Genomic DNA, 12,759 nt, shown 5'->3' with positions numbered 1-12,759 from the left:
ATTGCAACAAAAACATTAAAATATGTATGAATAAACTTAATCACAGAGGTAAAAGACTTGTACTTCAAAAACCACAGGACTTTGAAAAAAGAGATAGAGGAAAATATAAACAAGTGAAAAAATATACAGTGGGGCCTTGACTTACGAGTTTAATTCGTTCTGTGACGGAGCTCGTTAAGGAGTTCGTTAACTCAAATTACTCTGTCAACTCAAAGCAAAATATCGGCCGAGAGACGGCTCGTATCTCGGAAAAACTCGTTAGTCGGGACACTCGTAAGTCAAGGCCCCACTGTACTATGTTCATGGATTTGTAGACTCAACATCATTAAAATGTCCATACTACCCAAAACAATCTATAGGTTCAGTGTAATCTCTATTAAAATACCAATGGCATATTTCACAGATGTAGAACAAATACTCCAAAAATTTATGTGTAACCAAAAAAGTCCCTGAGTAGACGTAGCAATCTTGAGAAAGAAGAACAAAACTGGAGGGATCACAATACTGGATATCTAGCTATACTACAAAGCCACTAGTTACATCAGTCTGGTATGGGCACAAGAACAGGCATATAGATCAATGGAGCTAAACGGAGACCTCAGAAATCAACCCAAACCATTATTTTCAATTAATATTTGACAAAGGATGCAAGCATATACAATGGAGTCAAGACAGTTGCTTCAATAAGTGTTGGGAGAATTGAACAGACATGCAAAACAATGAAACTAGACCACCAGCCTACACCAGACAAGAGAATGAACTCCAAATGGATAAGACTTAAATGTCAGTAGTGAAACCATAAAAATCCTAGAAGGAAAAATAGGCAACAAAAACTCTTATGTCTCTCATAGCAATATGTTTGTGGATATATCTCTTAGTGCAAGCAAAACCAAGGGGAAAATAAACAAATGGGACTACATCGAAATAAAAAGCTTCTGTACAGCAAAATAAACCACCAACAAAATGAAAAGAGAACCCACTACTTGGCAGAACATATTTGCCAATGATACATCTGATAAGGGGTTAATTTCCAAAATATATAAGGAACTCATGCAACTTAAAAGGAAGACAAACAATCCAATTAAAAAATGGGCAAAGTAACTAAATAGATACTTCTCCAAAGTGGACATACAGATGGCCAAGAGATATATGAAAGAAATGCTCAAAGTTACTGATCATCAGAGAGATGCAAATTAAAATGAATATGAGGTATCACTTCAAACCTGTCAGCATGGCTACCATCAACAAATCAACAAACTAAGTGCTGGCGAGGATGTGGAGAAAGAACTATTGTACACTGCTGGTGGGAATACAGCCATTATGGAAAATGGTATGGAGTTTCCTCAAAAAATTTATTATGGATCCGCCATTTGACTTGGTGATCTCACTTCTAGGAATATATACTAAGAAAACCAAATAACCAATCAGAAAGAATGTTTGTACCCCTATGTTCATAGTAGCAAAATTTACAATAGCTAAGATCTGGATACAGCCCAAGTGCCTATCAGTAAATGAGTGGATTAAAATGCTGTGGTACATTTACACCATGGAATACTATGTAGCAGTAGAAAAAAAAAGATCTCTTACCCTTAGAGATAGCATGGAGAGACCTGAAGAGTATTACGCTAAGCAAAATAAACCAGTCAGAGAAAGACAAGTATCACATGATCTCACTCTTATGTGGAACCTAATGAACAAAATAAACTGATGAACAAAATAGATCTGAGACATAGAAACCCAGAACGTAGTGTGGAGGAGTCTCAGAGGGAAGGCATGGGATGGTGGGTAGGTGGGAAGAGATCAACCAAAGAACTTGTATGCATATATGTATAACCAATGGACACAGACAATAGGGTGGTGAAGGCCTGGGGTGGAGGGTGGGGGTGGGTTATAAGTCATCAATGGGGGGAAAGGTGGACATATGTAATACTTTCAAAAATGAAATTTTAATTTAAAAAATAATAGATCCAGAGATGTAGAAGCGTGGAACAGTCTGTCAAATGTCAGAGGGAAGGCGGTTGTTGGTGGTTGGGAGAGAAGATATCAACCAAAGAACTTGTATGCATTTATACATAATCCATGGACACAGACAGTATTTTCGTGAAGGCCTGGGGTTGGGGATGGGGGCAGGCTAGAATGGGACAATGGGGGAGAAGGGTGACATATTGAATACTACAATAATAAAAATTTAATAAAAATGTAAGTTGTTAAAGCATAAAAATCCTACTAGAAAACATGGGCTCAAAAATATCAGACATCTCATATAGCAGAATTTTCACAGATATATCACCTAGGGCAAGTGAAACAAAGGGAAAAAAAACAAATGTGACTACATCAAAATAAAAATCTGTAATACGGCTGAAGAAACCAGCATCAAAATGAAAAGGGAACCCACTATATTGAAGAACATATTTGCTAATGATACATCCAATAAAGGGTTAATTTCCAAACTATATGAAATAGTCATATAACTCAACAAAAGGAAGACAAACAATCCAATTTAACAACAGGCAAAAACCTGATTAGACACTTCTCCAAAGAGGACATTCAAATGGCTAAAAGACATATGAAAAATGCTTCAGTTCACTAATCATCATAGAGATGCAAATTAAAACAACAATGAGGCATAACCTTATACTTGCCATAATGGCTACCATCAATAAATCAAACAGCAAATGCTAGTGATGATGTGGAGAAAAAAAAGAACCCTAGTACATTTCTTGTGGGAATGCAAACTGGAGCAGCCACTATGGAACGGGATTTCCATCAAAAAATTTAAAATGGAAATGCTATTTGACCCAGTGAACCCACTCTAGGAATGTATCTTAAGAATCCAGAAACTCCGGAGATGATATGAGAGAAACTAAGATGGCAGCATAGAGAAACACTGGGAAATTGCTGCCTCCCACAAAAACTTCAAAAATACAACAAAAACACAAAACGGACATCATCCAGAACTACAGGAAGGCTGGCTGAGTGGAAATTCTACAACTAGAAGGAAAGAGAAAAACACACTGAGAGCCAGAGGAGCTGCGGAAGTAAAGTGCAGAGGTACGGAGGCTCATGTGCGCGGAAAGGGGCTGGCACCTGAGGACGCGGCTGTCTTTTTGAATCCAGAGGGAGTCACAAGCTCCCGACTGCTCTGAACTCTGGTTCCGGGAAGTCTCTGGGGACCCAGGATTCATACGGGGAGAAACTGGACTTTCTGGCAGCAGGCAGAACTCTGAACTTGAGGGCGGCTTTCCCTCAGAGGTGCTTGCAGCAATTATTACACTGAGATGCGCAGCCCCTTAGGGAAGGGCTGAAGACCAGCCATAGCTGCTTGCTCCGCCCTTTGATTCCCTGAGACCCTGCCCCACCCAGGCTGCGGCAGAGGCTTTTGCATATGAATGCCCTGGCCCTTTGCAACCTGAAAATTACCTAACAAATTACAGCTGGGCCCCACAGACCCAGAACTTCCAAGAGATAGCCCAAGGCCCCACAGCAGCTTGCATTGCTTCACAGCTGGGCCTCATCAAGGCACCTCCAAACTCCAAAAAAGGAAGGGGAATCTGCAGTTCTCTTCGTAGCTCCTGCTGTGCAACCTCAGGCAGAGGCTAAATTAGCACCTCCTTAGATCCAAGAGGCAGTGTACCCAGTGGTCAGAGGGGGACCATCAAGATTACAACTCCTCAGATCCATAAGGGACACACTCAGGGTGCAGACTCAGTGAGCACCAAAGCCCCACTGAAGCAAGTCTTGCCCCAGAAAGGTGTCTTCAGCACAGAAGTTCTCCCACTGCAGACACAGCTGATTATCACTGCCAATTGGCCTGGAGGTCAATTCCTCCCAGTGATCCTACAACAATCAAGGCATAACTACAATAAGACTGTGCAAAAAAGCCCACAAGGGGGTACACCAAGAGTGTCCACCTCAGGTAACTGGGGAGGCTGAGCCACTGGGCCCTACAGGACACCTAGCACACAAAACCACTCTACCAACACAGGGAAGCATAAAAAATGCAGAGACAAAGAAACAGGTCACAAGTGACAGAAATGGAGGAAAGCAAATGACTGGATATAGAGTTCAAGGCCACGTTTATAAGGTTTTTCAAGAATTTTATGGAAACCGCCGAGAAATTTAGTGAGACCCTGGAGGATATGAAAAAAGACCAACTAGAAATTAAGCATACACTGACTCAAATAAAGAATAATATACAGAGATCCAACAGCAGACAAGAGGATCCCAATAATCAAGTCAAAGATTTGAAATACAAAGAAATAAAAAATACCCAACCAAAAAAGAAAAAAGATTCCAAAAATATGAATATAGTGTAAGGAGCCTCTGGGACAACTTCAAGCATACCAACATCAGAATTATAGGGGTACCAGAAGGAGAGAGAGGGCAAGATATTGAAAACCTTTTTGAAGAAATAATGACAGAAAACTTCCCCTACCTGGTGAAAGAAATGAACTTACAAGTCCAGGAAGCGCAGAGAACCCCAAACAAAAGGAATCCAAAGAGGACCACACCAAGACACATCATCATTAAAATGCCAAGAGCAAAAGATAAAGAGAGAATCTTAAAAGCAGCAAGAGAAAGACAGTCAGTTACCTACAAGGGAGTACCCTTACGACTGTCAGGTGATTTCTCAACAGAAACCATGCAGGCCAGAAGAGAGTGGCAAGAAATATTCAAAGTGATGAATGCTAAGAACCTACAACCAAGACTACTTTATCCAGCAAAGCTATCATTCAGAATTGAAGGTCAGATAAAGAGCTTCACAGATAAGAAAAAGCTAAAGGAGTTCATCACCACCAAACCAGCATTATATGAAATGCTGAAAGGTATTCTTTAAGAAGAGGAAGAAGAAAAAGGAACTCTTACCATTTACCACAGCATGGATGGAACTGGAGAGCATTATGCTAAGTGAAATAAGCCAGTCAGAGAAGGATAAACACCACAGGATCTCACTCATTTGTGGAATATAATGAACAACATAAACTGATGAACAAGGACTGATCCAGAGACGGAGAGGCATTGATTGGACTGTCGGGCCTTGGAGGGAAGGTAGGGGAGGGTGGGGGTAAGGGGGAAAGATCAACCGAAGGACTTATATGCAAGCATATAGGCCTAACCAATGGACACGGACAACGGGGGGGTGAGGGCATGAGCGGGGGTGGGGGGGGTAGAGGGTAATGTGGGGATAAGGACACATATGTAATATCTTAATCAATAAAAAATATAGTAAAAAAAAAAAGAATCCAGAAACTCCTATCAGAAAGAATATATGAATGTTTATGTTTATAGCAGTATTGCTTACATCAGCTAGGATCTGGAAATAGAACAAGTGCCTTAAAGTAGAAGAATGGATTTTAAAAATATGGTACATTTACACAATGGAATACTATGCAGCTATGAAAAAGAAGGATCAATTACCCCTTGAGACATCATGGAGGGCCCTAGAGATGATTATGCTAAGTGAACTAAGCCAGTCAGAGAAGGACAAATATCACGTGATCTCACTTATATGTGGAAACTGAAGAACACCATACCATGATGAATAAAATAGAACCAGAGGATGGAAACATGGAACAGACTGACAAATCTCAGTGGGAAGGTGTGAGGGGTGTAGAGGAGATTAACCAGAGGATTTATATGCATATATGCATTGGCCATGAATACAGAGAATAGTGTGGTGAAGGCTTGGGGCCTTGTGGGAACCAGATTCTGGGAGGAAAGTGGGAAAAGAGGGGGAGACATTTGTAATACTCTCAACAATAAAGATATAAAAATAGCAATTGCATAGATTTCAGATCTAGTATGAATATTGCATAAATTTATATGGGACCAGAAATGACCCCAAATAGCCTCAATAATCTTGAGAAAGGAACAAAGTTTGAGGTATCACATTATCTGATATCAAACTATAATACAAGGCCATAGTAATCAAAACAGAATGGTATTGACACAAGAATAAGTATATGGAACAATGGAACAGAATAGAGAGCACAATAATAAACCAACAACTTTGTGGTCAATTAATATTTGCCAAAGCAGGCAAAACATACAATGGGCTAAAGACAGCCCATTCAACAAATGATATGAAAATTGGACAGATACATGCAAAAAAATGTAACTAAACCACTAACTTACACCATACACAAGAATAAACTCAAAATGGATTAAACACAATGTGTTCCAAAAGTATAAAAATCCTAGAAGAAAACATATTCAGTATAATCTCAGTCATTTCTCATTGAAGTTTTTTCTGCCAATATATTTCTTTGAGCAAGGGAAGTAAAGGAAAAGATAAACAAATGGAACTTTAGCAAACTCCAAAGCCTTTGCACAGCAAAATAAACCATCAATAAAACGAAAGGGAGCCCATTGATTGGGAGAATGAATGATACATCTGATAAGGGGTTAATTTCCAAAAATATATAAGGATTTATACAATTCAACACTAAGAAAGCAAACAACTCAATTAAAAAATGGGCAAAGAACCTGAGTAGACTCTTCTCCAAAGAGGATATATAGATGGCCAATAGACATATGAAAAAAATGCTCAGTGTCACTAATCATCAGAGAGATGCAAATTAAAAATTAAAGCTATGATGAGGTATTACCTCACAACTGTCAGAATGGCTATCATTAAAAGCAACAAGTGATAATGAGGATGTAGAGAAAGGGAATATTCATGTCCTGTTGGTGAGAATGCAGACTAGTGCTGCCACTGGAGGAAGCACTATGAGGTTTACTAAAAAAATTAAAAATGAAATGGCCTTTTAATCAAGCAATCCTACTGCTGGGAATATATCCACAGAAACCTGAAACACTAATGCAAAAGAATATGTGCACCCCTGTGTTCATTTCAGTGTTATTTACAATACCTAAGATCTACAAACAGCTAAAGTGACTATCAGATGAATGGATAAAAAAGCTGTGGTACATTTACACAATTGAATACTACTCAGTTGTAAAAAAATATAAAATAATGAAATCTTACCTTTTGGGTCAGCATAGATGGACTTGCAGAGTATTAGTCTATGTGAAGCCAGTCAGGAAAAGACAAATACAATATGATCTCACTTATATGTGGAATCTAATGAACAAAATAAACCGACAAACAAAATAGAAAGAGAGGCATAGATACACGAAATAGACTGACAACTGTCAAAAGAGAGGGGTGGGGGACTTGGTAAAAGAAGGTTAAGGTATTAACCAAAAAACTACATTATATATATTCATAAATAACCAAGACATGGAAACAACCTATGTACCTATGTGTCCTCCAAAGGTGAATAGATGAAATAAATGTGGTACATGTGTGTGTATATGTATATAACACCTAGACACAGACAACAGTGTGGTGATAGCCAGAGGGAAAGGTGGGGTAGATATGTAGCTTTGGGCAAAGTGGGTGGGATACTAGTAAATGGAGATGGGAAGAGACTTTGCTTTGGGTAATGGATGCATGATGCAGTGTGCAGATGATGTTTTGTTGAGTTGTACACTTGAAACCTCTATGGTTTTGTGAACCAATGTCACCCCAATAAATTCAAATTATTTTAAAAAACAATGAAAACACAAGACAGACTGGAAATAATTTGCAAAACACTTATCTGGTAAAAGAATTGTATCCAAAATGTAGAAAGAATTCTTAAAAATGATCAACATTAAGGAAACTTATTTATCTAAAAATAAAAGACCAATAGTGGAATGGTGGACCCTTGGCATCATGCATTTGTGAAAAGTCATAGAACTATATAACACAAAGTGTCAGTCCTAATGTAAACTGTAGATTTTCATTAATAATAATGTTGGGCCTACAAAAAAAAAGTAGGGGAAATACTGAATGGCATTGGTCTTGGCAACAAGTTTTTTTTAATATGATATCAAAAACACAAGCAACAGAAACAAAAATAAACAGGTGGGACTACATTAAACTACAAAGCTTTTGCACAGCAAAAGAAACAATTAACACAATGACAATGCAACCTACAGAATAGGAAAAATGTTTGCAAACCATATATCTGATAAAGGATTAATATTCAAAATATGTAAGCAACTCATATAACTCAGTAGCAAAAACAAACAAACCCAGTAGTCCAATTTAAAAATGGACAGGGTATCTGAACATATTTTTTCCAGAGAATTCATAGAGATGGCCAACAGATACATAAAATTTGCTCAACATCACTAATCAATCAGAGAAATGCAAATCATAACCACAATGAGATATCACCTCATGTCTGTTATATAAAAAAGACAAGAAATACAAATGCTGGTAAGAATGTGGAAAAAAGGGAACCCTTGTTCACTGTTGATGGGGATGTAAGTTGGTGAGTTACAGTGAAAACAATATGCAAGGTCATCAAAAAATTTAAATTAGACCTGTCACCTGATCCAGCAATCCCACTTCTGAGTATATATGGAAAGAAAATGAAATCAGAAACTTAAAGAGATATCTGCACCCCCTTATGTTCATTGCAGCATTATCCACAATAACCAACACAGAAACAACCTACGTGTCCTCCAGTGAATGAATAGATAAAATAAATGTGGTACCTGTGTATGCATGCAAAGAAATACACAAAGAAATATACACAAAGAAATATTATTCAGCCATAAAAAGAAAGAAACCCTGCCTTATTGAATCATAGATGGACTTTGAAGGCATTGTTCTGTGTGAAATAAGTCAGACAATAAAACAAATACTGTATGATCTCACTTATATTTAGAATCTATAAAATGAAAACTTATAGAAACAGAAAATAAATTGGTGGTTGCCAGGAGCTGGGGTTTGGGGAAGTGGAAATATGTTGTTCAAAGGGAACAAACTTCCAGTTATAACACATAGTTCTGGGGATATAATGTACACTATGGTGACTATAGTTAACAATACTTGTTGTATACTTGAGAGTTGCTAACAAAGTAGTTTTTAAATGTTCTTATCACAAAAAAAGGTAATTATGTGAGGCAGTGGATGTGCTAGCTAACCTTATTGTGGTAATCATTTCTCAATACATATGTCTATCAAATATCATGTTTCACACTTTAAACTTATACAATGTTCTGTGTCAATTATATTTCAACAAAGCTAGAAAATAAAAATAAGAACAAAAACAAAACAAAAAACTACTGACTTTTAGAATAAAACCAGTTCCTTCCCACTGAAGGGCCAATGGCCAATGGTGGCTTAATATGATACTACCTCCAGGATAATGGGATCAAATCATCAAACAAAGGCAAACAAAAAAGCTATAATGTTAAAATTTCAGACACTGACCAGCAGATGAGGAAGGTATGTGAAAGCAGCAGAGAGGTCTTCCTTGAATTCTGCATCAGATGCTATATATCTCAGCCTATTCTATTCTGAATATAGATTAGGATTAAACTTTAAGTTTAGGCCCCCTGGTTCCAAGAATTCTCTATTCAAGCAGATTTTGCTTTGATAGTTGCAAACCCTCCTAATGAATGTTGATAAATTATTGAAGTGTTCCATTTGAAATGTCATAAATATATTCCAAGTCTTCCTTGTGTTCCATCAATCATATTTTCTGTTGGTGAGTTCACTTTCTCCCTCAATTACCAATGTCACTTCCCTATTAAATACAGTTGCATTACTCTCAACCTGGCATAGAACACTTGCTTTTAGAAAAACATTTCCCTCCCCTAAACACCTACCCTGAAGTCACTAGTTTTTAACCAGGCTCTTTTGACACTTCCAGGGGGAATGGAGGAGGGAGAAAATGTTGCTTCACATTAAATGGATATTGTTGGGTTATTTGCAGCACCAACCCTGCATAATGGATTATGGTCTCTTTTTAAAAAAAAATTATTAAGTTATTACATATGTGTCTTTATCCCCACATTAACCCCCCATCTCCCCCCACACACACTCATGCTCTCACCCCCCTGTTGTCTGTGTTCATTCGTTAGGCCTATATGCCAGCATATAAGTCCTTTGGTTGATCTCTCCCTTTTACCCCCACCCTCCCCTACCTTTCCTCTGAGGTTTGATGGTCTGATTGATGCTTATGGTCTCTTGGAAAGAGCTCTGAACCGAGAAGTCAAAGAATGTGGATTCTAGCCCTTACTTTGTGACATTGGGTATGGCATTTCCCTCCAGGTCTCAGTGTCTTCATCTGTAAAATGGATGATGGCAACATCCCAGATTTCTCAGTAATGCTGTGTAGATGGCAAAGCATATGTTGCTGCAGTAATCATCACACCATTCCAAAATCTATGAAGGAATGTAAATCTTCCCTTGGTGATTTTCAGTTCCAGTTCACACTCTCTAAAATGGATGCTTTGAAATGTCTGCCCATAGTGGTCAGTGGGTAATTTGAGAAGTACCTTGCTACTTAACTTATAACTTTTCCCTTTGATCTTTCATCTACTCTAGGTGTCAACTCTGCCCGCTCAGTTCCTCCTTCCTACCCACCACCGCAGGACCCACTAAACCAGGGCCAGTACCTGGTCCCAGATGGCATCGCTCAGTCACAGGTCTTTGAGTTCACCGAACCCAAGCGCAGCCAGTCACCATTCTGGCAAAACTTCAGCAGGTTAACCCCCTTCAAAAAATAGTACCTACAGGGAGGCAGATAATTTTAAAATAAAGTAAATAAAATTATATTTATAGATGGACCTTTTTTCGGAGAAGCACTGTTGAAATTTATAAATATATATATGGACATATACACACACAGAGAGACCCTTGAGTGTACACACACACACACACACACACACACACAGAAGGACCAAAAACGTTTTCTGTTCTTTGGGGGAAGTGAAATCTATAGTTGGTAGGAAGAGGTATCAATGACTTCTAAACATTTGATCTCTTCTTAAAAGTTTGGGTTTTTTTTGTTCTTCTTGCTCTATCCCCTTCCCCTTTACTTTCAGAAATTGACATTTCTATTTGTTCCTTTTCTTGTTGAGATAATCTCTTTACTCCCCTGAGTGATTCATTGACTTGTCATTATTACCATAGATGTGTTTATATTGGGTTTTTTTTCTTTCCCAATGATACTGATGCTGATGACTTTTTAATTTAATTTAATGTGGTGGGTTTGGGAGTTTAGAATTGTTTTTCCTTTTACTTTTTACTAGGTAAAGGGAGGGTCTTCTTTCTCCTCTCCTTCAGCTGACCATCTATCTTCAAATGTTTATGCAGCCCTATAGTTGCCCCAAACAGCCTTTTCCCTGCATCTTTTGTTCTCAGTTGTGTGAGTCTGGATGTGCTCTGTTGTGCCCTGTGACATAACTACTCAATATTCCTATTGCTTTCACTGTGTTTTGGTATTGTAGAGGGATCAAAACCAAAATAAGCAAGGGCATGTCAGAGTATAATGATGCAGGAGAAGACTTCTGTTCAGGGAACATTCTGCATTTGGGCTATTTCTTCTCCTAGCACTGGGGTTTCCCATGTTGCAGCACTACTGAGTTGTGACAGTTTTGTATCTGGGATTTAGTTTCACAAATTATTCTGTTCTTCAAGATGCTTTGGTTATGGTTTTCCTTCTAAGCCTGTCCCACTCCTAACCTAAAAGATCTGAACTGGAAGCAAACAGGCTGAAACTCTGCCTCCTGTTGGAGGGATTCAACTGCCTCCAGTACCAAATAGATTTAAGAAAGGGCTCCCCACTGCAATCAGTTTAAGGGCCCGTTCATCCCAGTTTCCATTTGCAGATTGTTTAGGCAGCATTGATAGGAGTCTATAAATGGATAAAGATAGAGTCTACCCTACCTTACCAAGATCATCATCTGTCTTTAAATTATTTACCTAGAGAAGATCCAATGCTGAACCAGAACTTCTTACAGGAAAAAAACGGGTGGGTATGGAAATAGCCTTGGCCTAAGATATGTACTTGCAGTTCCTACCATTCAAGTTATTTGAGACTTCCCTAATTATTAGCAGATTGCATGGACAATCTCCCTTTTCTTCCCCTCTTCCTATCTTTCTTCTTTTTCCTGCTCTATTGGCACCGGAAGATTGGTGGTATTGCCATAGTTAAAGCACTCTGGCACTTGAAGAAGGCTCCATTTCCAACATTGTCCCATCTCAGGACATTTGAAGCAAGTAAGGATTCCAGGGGGATTTTTCCCTATGGAGAAAGGCTCTGAGACAGAAATCCCATACTTGGGCTCATTTTTGGGCAGGATTACACTGGAGTAAAACTAACTTCTCCCAGAAAGAGTTCCCTGTGGGTACAGGAGTACTTGTTTCTCCTCCCCACATGGCCCCTTGTGTGGATAGACGTTGAACAGCAAGAAGAATGGAGTACAAAGAAGTAAGGATTGACCTTGCTATGGAGAAATCTAGTGAGGAATCTGGAGATTGTGAGTCTCTTCAGAACCCCTTGGGAGAAGACTGCATCATGAAAGGACCTCAGCTTACTAAGCAGTACCATGGCTGCATGGGGCCCTCAGTGTAGCTGGCTTGATTGCTGCTCTATGACTCCTGAACCAGACCAGTCCTACCCAGCCTGGGAATTTTTCTTCTGTGGGAATCAAACTGCAAGTTGTTTCAGCTTCCATTCAGACTTGTGGAATGAGCCAAGGATAAGCTTAAATTGGGCAGAGGGCCAGGGCTTGGGACTGGCCACCACTGTTCAGAACATGATCCAGCTACTTAAGCACCCTTGGCAAGAAAGCTGTACCTAGTGCATAAGATAAAATGGCCTCTCTGGCAAGCAGAATGTGTTTAAATAACTGGGTAGGCCTTTCTTGAACTTACATTCTTTCTTACTTGCCCCACTACGCTTGGCACTG

The 12,759-nt window shown here is 38.9% G+C and overlaps 1 protein-coding gene across 5 annotated transcripts in view; it reads left to right on the top strand.

Moving 5' to 3' along the window:
- The window catches only part of ARHGEF9 (Cdc42 guanine nucleotide exchange factor 9), a 224,594-nt gene extending 213,447 nt beyond the window's left edge, over window positions 1-11,147 (top strand). For all 5 annotated transcript variants that reach the window (XM_081080792.1, XM_081080796.1, XM_081080794.1 and 2 more), the window contains exon 10: window positions 10,391-11,147. In XM_081080792.1, coding sequence (XP_080936918.1) covers window positions 10,391-10,572 — 182 coding nt within the window. In that variant the 3' untranslated portion in view covers window positions 10,573-11,147. The remainder of the gene's footprint in view (window positions 1-10,390) is intronic.
- The last annotated feature ends 1,612 nt before the right edge of the window (window positions 11,148-12,759 follow it).

This window comes from Myotis nattereri (genome assembly GCF_964212035.1).
Source record: "Myotis nattereri genome assembly, chromosome: X".
Classification (NCBI taxonomy): domain Eukaryota; kingdom Metazoa; phylum Chordata; class Mammalia; order Chiroptera; family Vespertilionidae; genus Myotis; species Myotis nattereri.
Note: the sequence above shows the minus strand (reverse complement) of the source record. Positions and strands in the feature narration are given on the sequence as shown.